The 17,170-nt window shown below is 40.9% G+C and overlaps 1 protein-coding gene across 8 annotated transcripts in view; it reads left to right on the plus strand.

The window, feature by feature from the left end:
• Nucleotides 1–17,170, plus strand: part of arvcf (ARVCF, delta catenin family member) — a 261,138-nt gene that overhangs the window by 150,773 nt on the left and 93,195 nt on the right. For 6 of the 8 annotated variants that reach the window (XM_023343118.1, XM_023343123.1, XM_023343119.1 and 3 more), the window contains 3 exons: nt 1,385–1,552; nt 2,821–2,841; nt 12,095–12,735. In XM_023343118.1, coding sequence (XP_023198886.1) covers nt 1,385–1,552; nt 2,821–2,841; nt 12,095–12,735 — 830 coding nt within the window. The remainder of the gene's footprint in view (nt 1–1,384; nt 1,553–2,820; nt 2,842–12,094; nt 12,736–17,170) is intronic. The other 2 variants (XM_023343120.1, XM_023343121.1) reach the window with 1 other exon arrangement.

Below are 17,170 nucleotides of genomic sequence, written 5' to 3' on the forward strand. Positions count from 1 at the left end.
AGCAGTACGGTCGACAAGTTCACAAACCCCCAGTTTCCTCTCTTACCAGGTCATCAGAAAAAGTTCCCACTGACTCCTCTACTCTGCCTCTCTCCGCTTTCCCTGTTACTCGTGATTTCCTCTTGCTCTCTTGGCTCCGTGCTGTTTTGGTTATCTGTGATTGCCTCAAATGCCTTCCTTCCCCTCTCCATCATAAAAGCTGTAATTTTGTCCCACTCTTGTGCACCAGCAGTCCAAGCCAGGGCGTTGCACGTCCAAACACTGGCTCCATATTGTTTTTTTTGGGTTTTTTTTCTATCAGCTGGAAATGCAGCAGGAAGCATATTTTTCCCAAGGCTTTTTTTTTTATCAGGTGAGAAATGTAGAACTCAATACTCACTTTCATCCGTCGCCCGTAGAGACAGTTTTTTCAAATCCATGACCTCCCAGTAAAATGTGGATCAAAAATAGTCCTTCCAACTTCCACAGAGTGATTGATTGGTGGGTTGGGAGGCGTTTGCTACTCACTGCGTCTGCATTATGGAGAATGCCGTTTCCCTTTTCCTTCTTTTGTGCGTTTGAATTTTAGATGAACAATTGCATACGTTTGTTAGGTCAACAAATGTATGTAACTTAAGTCTTGTAAGGATTTAGAAATCCAGATGGTCAGTTTGGTTCCAGAAAACTTTGACTAAAGCCATTTTGGTTATTTTGTTGAATCTGTCCAATTAGCAGTGGGACATTTTGGGGACTTTTAGTGGTTTCGAGAAAATATGTATGGGTTTCCTAAAACCGTCTGACAGTTTGCTTGAAATTTCCTGGAAATTTCTTTTGGGAAAATTGCTGAGCTGTAGAATTAAATTTGAGCTAAAGTCCTAATTTCCTTACAATCAATAGAACATATTATTACACCTGAACTCAGTACCAATGTATATCTGAAATGTTGTCTTGCTGGGAGTTCATATTGTCAATAAAAATGCCTATTAGTCTATTAACAGCTAAAAATGTAAAGTCATAGCTTTAGTTGTTTTTCATTTTGTACAAAGTTATTTTTTCTATTTCTTTGTCACGATCACGTCATTTACCTCATGGTTTCAGTGTAATAAAAGCCTTTTTATTTCTTTCTTATTAATTTTCACACTTCCTATCTACCTAAAGCAAACGCGTCGCATTTCAAATCACGAGAGGCATTTCAGCAGGCTTACACACGACGCACCTCTCCTCTGCTGCATCTTAATGCGGTTTGTTGCTATGGCAGCGCAGATGCAGGTTTATCTTGCTGTATGTCTAACAGATGATTACCTAGAAGTTGTTTTCCCCCCATGCTGTGCAACAGCGATTAGGAAAATCTGCTTGTTGAGCCCTGATTGCTTTAATTCATCCCTCCCCACTCCTCTCTGTCCAGGAGCAGAGCCCCAGTAACGCCACGTCCCTGGCTATGATGCAGGAGCCGCAGGAGCCGCAGGAGGTGGTGGAGGAGACGGTTACCATAGAGGAGGACCCCGGCACCCCCACGTCTCACGTCTCGGTGGTCACCTCCGACGACGGAACCACGCGGCGCACAGAGACCAAGGTAATACGGACACTCTGTCATCTTGACAGAAATTAGATATAGATGAGGCGATTTGAATAGTGTTTTTTTTTTTTTCAAAATCTATACTTTCAACCTGAAACTGCACAAAATGTTACCAAATATTTTTGGTCTAGTTTCTAGTTGTAAATATCTTAGTAAGTTAAAGTTATAAGATAAAACTATCTTACAAGTAACTTTTCAGCGAGACATAGGAGCTTATCAATAATTCCTTAATATTGATGAAAAAGTACTTGTTCCTCATGCAGATTATTTCCCTAAAAACAAGCAGGCCTGTTGCAGTAAGCAATAAATCAGTTAAATTAAAAAACTGAAATCGAGCTCAATATTTTCCATCTGCATAATTTATTATTTTTCCTCTTTTCTCTCCCTACTAAAACCAGGATGATAAAAGTCTTGAGCCTGGTGATTTGATCTCAATTAGCTCTTATTTTGAAGGACAATTTTGTTTACATAGACTTCATAATTCATTTTATTTGTTTGTTTATTTTGGATATTTAAAATGTCTCCTAGTTCCAGTGTTAAATATTCATAAGAATGTAAAGTTTATAGATCTGTGAGAATGTGTTCTTGCATTATTATGCCATTACCACATGTTGCTTGAAAATTATGTCAGAGCAACAGTATTAGTGTTTATCGCGATGACTTCTGCGACAATTTATTATCCAGAAACATTTATCGTGACAGGCCTAACAACAAAACATTTTCACCATGTTATAAGAAATAATTTGCTAATGAAATAATTGCGTTTTTTGCCAATATTAAGGAATTATTTAATTAAAACGATCCAGTATCTTGGTGAAAAGTTACTTGTTTTATCTTATTTCTAGTGTGCCAGGATATTTGCACTAGAAAGTAGACTAAAATTGCTTGGTAAGAATTTGTAGTTTTGGAGTGTGGCACGTAAAAAGTACAGCTACCTCCCTCCCCTCTCAGCTTAGTATGACGCCTAATAGCATTTGCGGCAGTCGTTGTCGCCTATGGATCCAGATGAATTCAGAGTGTCAAAATGAATGCCATCCAGCAGCATACTCTGCTCGCAATCCCAGATTTCCATTATTAGGGAGTCTAAATCCCGTAATCCTGCTCCCGAAAGAGGAGCCCTCCCCCCACGCTCGCAGCTTTATTTCTGTTTATTTCTTCTTATTATTATTATCAGTCAGTTTCTCGATCATTCTCCCAGTTGTGTGCTTCTCAGAAACCCCCTTTGTTGACTTTCTCTCCACTGTGTTTTGTTGTTCTTCTGAAAGGACATGTCAACCAATGTGAAGGTGAGTGTGGTTTTATGTTCTGCTGCGGCTTCTGTCACCATGCCGCTGATGTTTGCCTATACACTCTACCGCAGCCGTGCGCAGCACCGTCTGTGGCTTTTCAAGCTAACACAATTGACCATGTTTTAAATCACAGCTTGCCGCTTCCACCTCTCGAGATAATCTATCCCCAGTAATACTGTCTTCTGCATGTTTTGCTCCTCTTAGTCTAAAACGCCTTTAGGGCAGCAATGCAACATAATTTATTAATAATGATTGTAACATTAAATCCAGACAATTAATTAAAAGACAGATATGTGTTTTAGTGTTCCAATAATGTATTGGAGAATGCCTCAAATGCACAAGTGTTGAAAACAAGTTCAAGTTGTCATCCATAATCTGTAACCACATGCTGACTAATGTGTTCACAGGCTGCACACCACTTCTAGAAGTGTCAACAAATTATACCCTCATTAACTGAATGTGTTTCTGTTTTAAATATGTTGTGAGATGTAGCACAGGAGCTTCTTCCTGCATCGAAAAGGTACATTGTCGTAATATTTGTTTTCAGGTGGATTGATTTCAGATAAAAAAAATTTTTTTTTTGTGGGGGTTTTTAAGTCACACTTTATGGGCATCAACTTCTGCAATAACCACTGCAGTCACAGAATGGAGAATTTCTGTCAAGTTTTTTTTTTTGGAAAAATAAAATCAGCTGAGGAATCTGTTGCCATCGTTTTGTGGAAACTGAGACGGAAGAGAAATTCTTTCAGTCTTGAGTAGAAAGTTATTCTCCTGTCGTTTTGGTGTTTATCAGTTTATCAGTGTCTATCTTCTACTCTCATTCTGAAGGGGGTGCTCCCTTTCCTTTTAATTGCTTTTAAGTGAAATCAAACTTCTCCATGATATTTTACATGCATTAAGTACTGCCACTACACATAAAACAGTGTTTTAAATTACTGTCTAAGGAATAAACAGTCCTGATTGCATAATAAGGAGGAATACATCATGTAAGAGCTGTAGGCTGGTGCTTTTCTCTGTTAGCCTGTTCACTGTTAATGACAACAACAAACTCATAGCATTGTGAATCAAAAATCATGCGTAAAGGTGTCTTGAGGTAAGAAAGTCCTTGTTCTGCTGTCTTTAACATCCTGCCTATCTTCCCTTGGCGTTCAGAGTGTTTCCCACTAAGTGAGTTGTTGATGTTAAACATTTTATTTTTAGTCATAATTTTCTAAAGTTTTATCCACACATCAGGCTCATAACATAAAAACGTTGATGATTTTTGTTTCACAGGAATGAAACAGGAGATTTCAGCAGGATCTTTGGAGAAACTGAAGACTTGACTTTTACAGATTGATTGAAAGAATCTATAAACATACTTTTCCACAAATATTCTCTGTTGGACATTCTTTATGAAAAAACTTCCACAAAATCTCGATATTTGTGTGTCCATTAACTAAAAGAAGAGGGACTAATAAAAGAATAACTGTTTGGTATTTTATTGTCCAGTCTTGGTTTGGTTATTTTGGATTTTAAACTTTAGAATTATCCAGTGCAGTCGAGCTTCGAACAACATTTTAGTTTAGTTTAGTGATAGGACGCAGATGTTGTTCTCACAGTTCTTACAAATCATTCATGTTTTCTGACACGCTGCCATTATTTTATTTCTGCTGTGTACTCAAATTACTGCAGTGCAAACAACTTAAGTGCTGATGGCTTCTTTATTGTTTTTTTTATTATCATTTGCCAGGGCAGTATTTATTAGTCTTTATTAGAACTACATCCTTTCCTGTTTCAGAGTATGAGTTTGAAACCTAGATTCAGGGTGCAAAGCTTTTCGTTATTCACTTTTTTTATATAGCAAAAGAGATACCTTGTTTTATTCAAGCTGCTTGTTTGCCAAGAGGGGAGAGTTCTGCTGTTTTTAGTCCAGACACGCTGAAAAAGAAGAAATGTTTAATTTTAAAGTGAATTTACCTTATTTACACAACTTGCTACCTTTTGAGGATTCTCACTCAAGGATCTCGCACAAGGTTGGTCAAAAAGGAAACTCACATTTGGTGTTTGTCTCTCCTCTACGGCATAAAAACTGTGCTAAACCATGGCAGTCGGATGTATTCACAGAACATTCCTGGTAGTGACTCGTTATCAACTAACAAAAATACATTTTAAGTTGTCGAGACCGCTTAAAGACTCTGTGTTAGATGCCCTCTTTATAGATGAGTCTGGACATTTTCCACATTTTCAGACATACCTCCATAGATTAAAAATTTGCTTTGCAGCGTTTTGGATGCAGATAGCAACATCGCTGCAGTAAGTCATTCCCCTTAGGCCATCAGATGAGTGGAGAGAGCACAGCGTGGAGCTTCTAGTCCAGGGACTGTGAAGCTGTAATTAAAAAGCCAGCTCTAATCCCTCATAAGGGAGGACCCGTTGCCCTCCAGCCTGTTTACTGCGAGGGGATAGGCCACATTCACACTCTTTCTCACACTCACATGTTTTATGCACTGGGTGGGGGGGGGGAATAACTTGTTAGGAATAAAGCACACCAGTGCATGCAGTAAAACATCACACTAATCAAAGGCTTTGCTGAAAACCAAGGGGAAGGAAGGACACAACTTTAAAGGCTCTGGCACCCTACTGAATGGAGGAGTTGGGTGTTTTCTTGAAATTACTTTGCAGAGTAAAGCAGATTAATGTCGAGGGTGAACTTCAAATGGATCCAAACTCTTTAACGTGCCATCCGCTCTCATTGTCTCTTCCGTGTGTTGGTTTTACCTCTTTTCTCTTCCACCGCTCCAATCATTTGTCAGCAGCTCACAGATGTATTTCTGTGCATGTCTGTTTCTTTTGAACCGAACGTCTAACCGTGCTGTGTAATTCCAACACGATTCTGTTCCTTGATGGTTATTCCACGTCTAACTGCTGGAAGATGAAACGCAGAAGCTTCTCTCGTCGTCTTGATCTGCCAGCAGAAAAGTTGCTTCTGTGGTAACCATGTGTTTTTGCGATAAACTTTCAGCAAAATCTTTAACAGAATACTGTGAAAATACTGAAAAGCAGTAGCTGCTGTAAATAGATTACAAGGTACAATTCAGCAGGGTCGCCAACGTCAATTCAGAGCAAGTCATAGCTGACAGTACAGATGTTACTGTATTTTTTAACTAATGGCGTACAAAAAAAAACAAGATATTGTTTGTCTGCTATCAAGCAAATTCCCCCACAAAGATCACAAACGTTTAAAAAGTTTGAAGTTGGTGTGAGAAGCCTCTGACGTTGGTCGGCTATGTTCTGGAAGCAGATACTGGACAGAAGGTAGAGCCCTCCAATTTCCTTTTCAGTTCCCCTCATTATCCTTTGCAGGACAATAAACTACATGGTGGCAGACATTTATCGGCAGAGTTTGAACTAACACCATCAAAAATTCTCAGTCAAGAACCCCTTCCAACTCATACTTGATGTTTTCTCCAGGTTTGCCGCCCATGTACAATTTCTCTCCAGGTTTGTGACTAAACAAGGTAAATGTAAACCACACAAAGGGAACCCACTGCATTCATGGGTCTTAGCAACCACAAGCAGCAAAAATAGCTGAACTCCTCAAAGACTTGAGACCCCCCCTCTAGAAATGCTTATAATAGTTCACACACCAAATATACTTTAATATGGATTAAAATGAACAGTGGAAACTGTCTTGGCTATTACCACTGAAGCTTGCAACCTTTGGTCTTTCTTATTCCTGCATTTGGGGGATCCAGAGTATCATCACCAATGAATAACACTCCTGGATTGGTTGCTTTGGAAGCACCAGCCAATAAAGTGTCAAGCAGCATTGTGCCTAGGTATTTTATCTTCAAAGCTGCATTTTCTATAAAATATCTCAGTCATGCTGTACGAAAAAAATCCACAAATAGGATTTTTCACAAATATTTATGGCGTTCCAATAGGTGAATCCACAAAGACTGAACTGCAAATAGGTGGGGGTTCCTTGTATAACTTTACCAATTAATGTAAAGTGGGTTGGCTTTTAGGTCAATGTATGGTTAATGTTGCAGTTCGGTTAAGATGTTAGCGCTTGATGGCGGAAAATTTCTGGAAGTCTGGTATTTTTGACTAAAAGTGGTGGGGCCTGAGAGTGAACAGACCTGAGAATGAAACTTGATATTTTCTCCCTACATTCCCCTCCTGACTGCCGTATATCAGCTTGAGTACCATGATGAGATGCAATACGGCAACACACTCTGACCCACAGCTTTGAAGGATGTTGGGGGGATTCTGGTAGGGAGTGATGCTGGTGGCAGTTTCTGTTTCATGACCACACTGTTTTTTTCTTTATCAAAGGAGGCCATCAGAAATCTAGACTTGGAGGAACTTACACTTATCTACCCTCTCTGCTACATGGGCTGTGATGCTGAGAGTCGCGGCTTCAGATCTTGACCTCTGGGAGTTGATAGTCATCCCTTTCCTCTTGTCCAATCTCTCATCGCTGGTTGATTCATTTCCACTAAACTGATGTACCATTCCCGTTAAACCACCCCACTACTGTGGTATCATCTGCAAATTTAATGATCCAGTTTTCCTCTTGCGGGGATGCACACTCTAAATTGTTAAAGCAGATTAACTACAGATTCTCCCTACGTTCTCAGCTCATTCAGCTTATAGTCAATTGGCCCGCAATGTGTAGTAGATTCTATGGGCGCATGTAAACAGTCAATTATATCCACTTTCATCCTGCTGCCCCAGTGTGAAATACTTTCCCTTGGCCAGCATCCAGACACTCTTTCCTGCTGGCAGAGAGTCTCCATGAACCAGACGTTTTCGACTTGGACCAATAAAAGTCGCATTCTTTCTCCTCTCCTCTGGATATGAGCGAATGAGAGTTGCGGTATACCACCTAAACAAATAAAATCATTTTATTGCTCCCGAACGAGGTTGCTAGCCGACACTTGAGCAGGTAAAGTGGGGGCGAGTTAAAACGTTCAGCTCAAAATAGTAAATGGTCATAATCGGCTTTTAAAGTCAGAACTGTTTACTCTTTCAACAAAGCAACGAGCCGTTTCTGTTCCAGTCGTCTTCGCAAGAAGCTCTCTTGCTTGCGTGAAAATCAGTGGCAGGCTTCATCATTACATCTTCCTTAGCAACATGATTTACTGCCTCCTCCTGTCTCGACTACCCAGCCTCCGCGCACATGGATTCTCCCGTTAAAAAGTGGTAATAAAACATCTTACATTGTTTTAAATGGATTTTCTCTTTCTTTACGCCCATTTTTAACAGCCTGGCAAACTAGTAAGGACCGCGTCTAAGTGCCTGCGATTGTTTAAAACTTTTCCCCCTACCAATGGGATTTTTTTAATTCATTTTTTTCTGTATTCTAAACCACATAATATCAGTAGAGTTGCTACATTTGTGGATAATTACTCTCACTACCAATTCAGCAATTCCCTTTGAGGTGTGTTTACCCCAACTCCAGCAGAACTCAGTCGTTCCTCTGAAACCCAGGTCCCTCGTCTCCCCTTTGCGTGATGGTTTAACATCTTGTGAACTTGGGCGTACATCAAAGGGTGTATGGAAATGGGTGATGGATCCCCTCGCAGCCCTTGCAGATTGCCTAAAAAGCTGTAATAGTACATGCCAGCTGGGCATGTCGAGGCAGGGAAGCTGTAGCATCAAACCCTCCCCTCAGCTTCTAACAGCCATAATAAAATAGAATAAATGATGACTGCTTCTTAGGTTAATGTGAACATAAACAGACTGCATTTGTTGCTTTGGTGAATGGACAGTAAAAAAGTGCAATCTCCTTTAGTTTGAGTTTTTCTGTATTAGAACACAATGACATGATCTGGTCTAAGAAACGCTTAGGTCTAATCAAAGTGTGCACAAGTTCACAACAATCTGAGATAAAGTGAAAATGGAGACGCAATATGTAGTTTAAAAATAGACACCTTTGCAGCAACCTTAATTTAATGAATGTTTTTATATTAATTAATCTGTCTACCTCCTTTAAACCAGGAGTTTTGGCAGTTTGTTGCTCTGGAAAATGCAGTACATGTAGTGGTGAACATTATTGATCATACCACTTATCATTTATCGCAATACATTCTTATTGTGATGAGAATCTTAATTTATCGTAGTCGCGATCAATTGCAGTTAATGTTTAAAAAAAACTTCAACTGTTCATATTATTGGGATTAATTTTACTATTTTCTTCATTTTGATCAATGGGAGTATCAATTAAGCCCGTCACAAAAACATATTTTTCTGGATGATAAATTGGCCCAGAAGTTATTGCGATAAGCGATAATATTGTTGTTTTGAGACCATTGTCATAATAATGCAAGAGCACTTTCTCAAAAATCAATACACTTTAAATTCTAATGAACATTTAACACTAGAACTGGAAGACTTTTTAAATATCCAAAATAATTAAGCAAGACATCAAAAACAACAAATAAAATGAATTATGAAGCCTCTGTAAAAGAATTGTGCTTAAAAAAAAGGGCTAGATAAAACTGAAGCACCAGACTGAAGGCTTGTGTCATCCACTTCTTGAAGAAAAACAAAAAATCATGCAAATGAAAATTATTGAGCTCGTTTTAATTTATCCTGCGATTAATTGATTTATTGCTTATTGGGACAGGCCTACTATCAATATATCAATACATTTTAAAATGTGATTAAATGCAGTGAATGTGCAACTTAGTCATACAAATCACTTTTCTTTTTCTACGAATGGGAATGCTTTTCAAAAGCAGTTTTTGTGAGACTGTGGTTGTTGCGTCATAAAGTCAGAGCAATGAACTTACCTAACAAAGAAGTAATGAATAGTTATTGACACTTTTATTGTTTCTGCAATAGCACCATAAAGTATTGTAATAAAACTTTTAAGTCCATATCGCCCATCACTAAGTGCAGTTATGTGTTTAAACAGTGTCTTCAAATAAAGCATTCTGCAATAATCTTTGAGAACTAGTTGTTTCCGCACATCAATCTCAATTGAGAGATATTCTCTCTTTTTCATTATTCAGGCATTTAGCAAATAGTTAATTTTGGTCATTCTAATTGACCTAAAAATAGGGTTGAACTGATTTAACTTAAAGCCGTGAAGAAAAACAGGTGTATGTTATAGTATGTATAAAAATCACTTGTTTCAACTGTACTTACTGTTAGAGCTCAGGACGGATGCCTTAAAAGCCAACTCTGGTTGTTGAATTACGGAGCTAGCATTGGGATTTTTGTCCCGTTCTAAAGCTGACCTGAAACCAGCAAATGAGCTCTAAATTTTACCTGTGCAAAGCCGAGGCGGACTGGCATCGAAAACAAACTACTCTGTAATTACTTGGAACATGGAAATGAACCTTGATGTCCCTGAAATGGGCTTTGTTATGTAGCTCAGTCAGGGTGTAATCAAGAAACGAGGCCAGTGTCAGCCAAGGTAATGAAGATACCATGTTAAACAGCCAATCTGTGGTTTGCGCTCCTGCTCCTGGCACCCCTCTGTGTAGCATGGGTTTATTTTTCCTGGTAATTTCTGATATCTTGCATCCCTCTGTCCCCGCTGCTGATTGAAGATGAAATTATATCTTTGATTCGATAGTATAGAAAGCACTTTACAATTACTTGGGCTGTTGATCAACATTAAACCTCTTGATTAGCGGGATGGGAAGGGAGCTTTTTTATTATTGCTATTTTTGTTTCTTTTTCTGAGCCAATCAGCTCGGGTCCGCTCCTATCAAGTGGAAATTAACCTCTCTCCAACACCTTTTCCAGGGTAACATGAACTCCACCAATCGTGCACATTCGCAGACGATAATATATTTTCATCAGCCTCATTAATTTTGAAGATGAATTTATAACCCCGGCCAAAATAGGCAATTATTGGCCACAGGAGAACTTACTGGCCGCCTAAATTGTTTTCTGTATGAACGGAGAGCCCGGAGACAGAGCTGGGCTTGCTGCCTGTCGTCGCTATTCACACAGCCTACAGCAGAGGATATAAAGATATTAAGCTAAAAGGAGGGGGTGGGCCTCAGAAATGGATGTATTCTGATTTGGTAGTCTCGTCCCCCCCAGCCACAGAATGGGATGCTAACGTTTTCCCTAGAGTGCTAACAGGATGCAGGGTCTGGTGGAGCAGCATTTGCACATTCACATGTCTGTTACATCAAACTCTAGGAGACTCAGTCTGCTCTCATTCTGTGTGTGTGCAATATTCTGGATCTGAATGTTTCAGCTGAATTGTTGTGTTTAGCAGTATATTGTATGTATGGAAGAAATAAAAAGAGCAGTTTTTTTCCTAACTATTATGCTGCCATTTGTCATTAAATATTTACAGCAGGAGCAGATGTGATTTCACACTGCTTGTGTGTCACAGTAGAAAATTGGATTTTACTAGTAATTCAAAACAAAACTGAATTGATTACATAGTTTTAAACTGCCCTCAGCATTTTATATTAGAGATAAATGCAGCATCCATCGCTAGCATTACTAGAGATTTTTCAGGGTGTATTTAGAATATTGCCCATTACCTTTAGTTAGAGATTTGAAAATGGGTGTTGTTATTCCCTTATTCAGCATATTTCATAATTTACAGATGTTGAAAGCTCAAAAGGAAACAAAAAACAGCTGTATTCTGTTTCGTCTTCTTGTTAGCAGTGAAATCTTTCTTAGCCAAAATGAACCACAGACATGGCATAACACCTTGTGGATAAAAGTTTCCCATTAAGTTCCTCATGTCTCTTTCCTATTGTCATCACCTCACTGATCCTGAAGATTCCCAACTTTGAGTCGTCTTTCCTTGGTTACAGCATCCACACTGAAGATTGTTGTTGATCTCGTAACCTGTTAGTACACTGGGATGTGCTGACATCAGAACAAGCTGAAAGTCGACCAATGCTGGCAATCATCTGGTTACCCAGTTCAAATCTCTTTAAAGTATTGGTAATTTGTATCACAGTAGCTTGAACATTGCTTTAAGGAAATTAATGTTTTTATAGTGAGAATGAAAGTGTCAAAAGTTGCTGCACCTGGTATGTTTTGCTAATATGGTGAATTGTGTTTTTAAAGTAATATTGTTGTGAAGTACTCTGAGGATGACAATCCGAGTGAAAAGAAATGTACAAAGATGTTTTCTCTACTTTGTTTACCTGATTTAATTAGGTCTTCTTTGTTCAGATGTTGCCCACACAGCTGGAAAATGCTACAGTATTATTTGTTTGATGCAAAGAGCTTTAAATCTGCATCATTGTCTGACATATGCATCTTCCCCTCTCTCTAGGTGACTAAGATGGTGAAGACGGTGACCACCAGAACAGTTCGGCAGGTCCCCCTGGGCCCAGACGGCCTACCTGTGCCTGAAGGCACATCCCCTCTGAGCAACTACACCGATTCCATTGACCGACGATACATGAAGAACGGAGGCGAACGCTTCATCACACCCCAAGCAACCTCTACCCTGACCCGCGCCTACAACAACTCCTACAACGACTCGTACGTGGAGACACCGGAGAGCCAGTACATCCGTCACTACGGCCTCCACGACGGCTATGTGGATTTGACGGACAACTATGGTAGCCTGTCGCGTGGCGTCAACTTCCGGCCACCTCGCTACCCCTACATGCCTAACAGCTACCGTCCAGAGAACAGCTACACTCTGCCAATTAGAAAGGACGACTATGGCCATGTGGCGCAGCCCCAGGTGCCCATGGGGAGCAGCACAGTGGATCTGAACCGCTCGCAGCCTGAGCGATTCCAACCCGAGCCTTATGGTTTGGAGGACGATCGTCGCAGCTTGGGGCCCGAAGAAGAGGAGCCGTACGAGCTGGAACCCGACTACTCCACTGCCAACCGCCGAACCCTGCCGGGGACGAACCGGGGCCGCACTCATAGGGAACCTCTCCGTGATGTGCACAGGGTCAGGTAAGGAGAAACTGCTAACCCCTACATTGCGTTCCAAAGTCTGTTTTTTGCAACAAAAAGCAAACTCTTGCTAAATGCTTTTCTCATTGCCTTGTTCTTGAATCAAAAAGACTGCTACAAAAACATGATTCTTCTTGAACAATTTGCTAAGAAAGGAAGTTTGGTAGAAACAAATTAGCTTGGATTGGCTTTTTCCTGTAAATTGACAGTAAACACGTGTTTGTGTCAGAGATTAAGAGGCGGGAATGACTTGAGATGTGACAAGACAGGAGGAGGATGAAAGGAGAGTAGAGGAGTGTGGCGGGATTTCAAGCAAACTTTCAGTACAGGAGGACAACTCTTCGTCTTAGGGGACAGGAAAAGACCCGTCAGCCCCTAACAATAAACCCTAAAAACCAACTGTTGTCTGCTAATAGCTCTCAGTCAGTTTGTTGTCAACCTTAGGAGAGCCTGGGGAAAAAACGTCCAGACTGAAGTAAATTGGACCATGGGATTGAAGCTGAGTCAGTGTGTTAGACGACGTTTTTTTGATCACTGATCTGTAGCAGATGGATATTTTCAAGCTCTCTGCACTTTTCCACTAATCTGAGTTAAATGTTTGGCGTCTCGCCAATTCCGACGGAACCAAGAGAAGAGGGCTGAAGAGCAAGAATGGGAGCGAGGCTGGAGCGTACGCGTTTGTTTTGGTCGTCATGAAGGACGGAACGGTACGCAGGCTTCAGGCTTCTTCAATTGAGCGTACGCACTGGATTTAAAGGCTCCCACATTGATGCAAAAGAGCAGAGGCCTAATCAGAGCCTCTGTCATTACACACTTGTGACTGTGTCAAATACACACACACACACTCAATAAAATCCCATCTTCAGAAAACAAGTCACTCCAAGAGACACTTGCTGTGACAGGCAATTTGTAACGTGCCTTACATGTGTCACAACACATCTCCAACAGCCGCATGCATAGACACACAGTCACTCATATGCATTCCTAAACACCAGCATGCATCTAGCTAATTTAAATAACAAAAAAAACATACATTTTCTAATCTTATCTTTGCATTTGCTTTATTTTCTTCCTTGAGTACAATTCCTTTTTTCCGGCCTAAGAACAGCTACTATCAGGTCTCCCCACAGCACACAGCCTCCTAAGCTCTGAGGCTGTGATTAGTATTCTTCCAAGAAGGGACCAGCGTCTCCGAAGTGCTGTAATGAATCTTAGATTTAACGCGCTCTAATTACAGCTTATCATTTCATGCAAGCCTTCAATTATGCACAGACAAAAATGGTGATATTTAATACTAAAGCGGCTTTCTGCGTCGGCGCCATGCGCTTGTTTTGTCGCCACAGCGGACTCCATTGTGCGTCGCCACGCCGATGGGAATTATGATTTGTTGCCAGGGTTTGCTCCGCTTTTTGACTTCAGGGTTAATTCTAACTTTGCATTGTGGCGCATTAGGACCAACGGCGCCCTCTAAACACTGCCACAAGTAGATTCACATGTCGCTTGCCGTCCTAATGACATAATAGCTACACCAGTCTGTTATTGTGACAACCCATTTAAAACAGGGCATGCCCCCCTTCTTCCTATGAATTAGGAGTGTAGATTGGACTTTCTTATGTTGCTTCAGTCATTCTAAAGCTGGCTTGGGATTGTTCTGCAAAAATCTTAGTGTTGGTGGAACGTGTCAAAGCAACATTGATATTTATGCTGGTATACGTTGCATTGCAAGGGGTAAAAAGGCTCAGTACTCAGTAAGCTGTCAGTGATGTTCTGTCTTGATCTGTGTGCCATTCAGCATGCCTGTAATGGAGCATTTATGATCCTCGCCTCATTTACTTTTATATTTAACATCTGCTAGTAATAGTAAAGTGGAATGTTTTTATGACCTGAAGGTTATCCTGCAATAGTCAGCCCCGCCCACTCCTCACTACTACCCAGGGCTGCCTACTGACCAGTTCTCTGTCTAACAGGTCCGGAAAATCTCTGAGACCTGGGTATTACCCTAAAAGTACTCTATAAGAGATAATCTATTTAAACTGGTGGCGAAAGTGATTCGTCTAGCTCTAACTACCTCCAATCCAGAAGTTATGACCCTTTACAGTTAAGAAACAATCAGCTGAGTAGCCCTCACAGCTGCATAATTCCAATAACCACTTCTGTTAACGGTAGCCCACTTTCTAAATCATAACTTGCACTTGGAACCGGCTAGATTATGTTTAGTGACTTAGATGTAAGTCCCAGGGTCATTATTTACTCTCACCAAAGGAAATTATGAAGCCTCCTATTTACTGGAATCATGTACATTAGTTTTACCTTAATTAAAAGAACTGAATGAAGATTAAATGACTCTATTAATTCCAATGTCCACCAACCTCTTTAGAATTTTATAGTATAAATTTATTAAGCAAGCTTAAGCAGGGATATGCGACATACAAATCAATAATCAATCGTAAATAATTCAAAAACAGTGCAATAAAATTTACATGTACAATCACATTACCCTGTCCTCTTTTCCCTGACTAAAGTCGCAAGTTCTGAAATGGAATTTCAATGAGCAGATTCAACTCATACCCAGACGATGGTGGATCTTTGGCAACAGGAATTTCTAGCATCCTTGGTTGAGGTCTCTGCCTTGTGTGGAAAAACCCTCTTTAGAAAAGAAACAAAGCAGAACGGGTCCGAATCCTTTTGCAAAACCCAGTTCCTCATCCCTGAGGGAGCTTTGTCCTTCCTCCAAGTCTTGTTGCAGAGTTTGTAATTGCTGGGCTGAGACGAGACCGACGATCGAATGAAGAACCAGGGATGGGGCGATGGAACCCAGTCCTTTCTTGGCGGTGTGAAGTCCGAGCTCTCCCGTGGTTCGGAAGTGCGGTCCGTGGCTCAATCTGCTTCAGCAAGTTGTCTCTCCTTCTGCACCGTCGGACTGGGAACGGCTGGTTCCTCTTTTCAGCCCCTTTTTATGCATCTCTCCCCCATGTGTGTGTATGGGGAAATTTGGTCTACGTGACTTGCTTCACATCTGCTATGTATCATGAAAAAGCCCCCACATTGCCCAACCTATTTCTGCTGACCATAGTGGAAAGTCCCGTACTTCCCCTTTCTCCGTTGCTTCAGCCAAACTCAACACTCCAACCATCCTGTGCGCTCTGACCATCTGTTCAGAACTGCTTGCGACATTTCCTGTTTCAGGACTGTACTGTATTCCTCTCTTTTTCTATAACCCACTATTATTTATTATAGCTCATTAAACACATTAAATCTGTTGTTAACCTGTTTGAATTAATTTCAAATGATTACAACTTCACATTATCACAAGTTTGATCCTTAGTTAACAATCAATCACATCTCTTACTTATTATAATTCATCAACCATAATCTTTCCACAGTTAATTCATTACAGAAATCATTACAGATCACATTTCAGATAATACATTTCAGAAGGTTATTATGTGATTACTTGTATTCATTTTACTATTCCTTCATATTCAATTTAATTAGCTTTTAATCAAACTACAAGATTACTTATTTTCTCCCAGGCCTCTATGCACCTTTTCTGCATGCACCCGGAAAGATCTCACACCCTATGCCAGTTTTCTTGACACCCCCTCCATGAGATCGGACGGTGCTTCGCAGAAAACACAGAGTCCAAAGTCAAAAGAGATCAAGTCCATCATCACAAGTGATAGTGAGGATGTCCCGCTCATAGCAGGTAACCGGAGACAATGAAGGTGTCCAGGAATCCACAACCGCATACTCCGACAGATTGGATGGCGGAGAAAGCCAGAGTTCTGCACCCAAATCGTTGTCAAGTGTAGAGTCACCTGAGACGGAAAGGGTGGAACGTTCCAGCGGAGGCGGCAGAGGCGAAGGCAAGTCCATGCCGAAGTCTGGCAGCGTTGATGGATTGTTGCAGTAGCCGTCCAACTCTGCCAGCAGATTCTGGAAATCCATATCACTTGGTGATGGAGATGAAGGGGAAAGGGTGTCCTCAGTCTGGCATGCTTGGGGAGATGAACTGAGGTTCTCAGTTTGGGTACCTCTCTCGTTAGTCGCACTGCTGGCTTGGCATCCGACATCGATAAACAAATCCGGAGACACGGGACGTGTAGGCGGAAGATAGTCGCCCACCGCCACAATTCGTCCGTCCAACAGATGTAAAGTTGGGAGGCATTGCCGAGTAAGTTGGTGTTCCCATAACTTATGAATCACGGGCAGCCGTAGTCCCGTATACAAAGGAGATGTTGTGAAGTCGTTGTCGTCTAGGCCAAATGCAGAGGTCCACACGATTTTGTGCACCCGTTCCAGGGATCTAGATGTGGAATCCGCTATGTAGGGCAAATCCTCCAGCCCTGTGGCGCAGAGAATTGCCGTAACATCATTAAAATGGCTGCTCACGCATTTGTGACACCAGCGGGCGGACGATGCCACCCAAATGAAT

The sequence above is a fragment of the Xiphophorus maculatus genome, chromosome 12, assembly GCF_002775205.1.
Source record: "Xiphophorus maculatus strain JP 163 A chromosome 12, X_maculatus-5.0-male, whole genome shotgun sequence".
Taxonomy (NCBI): Eukaryota; Metazoa; Chordata; class Actinopteri; order Cyprinodontiformes; family Poeciliidae; genus Xiphophorus; species Xiphophorus maculatus.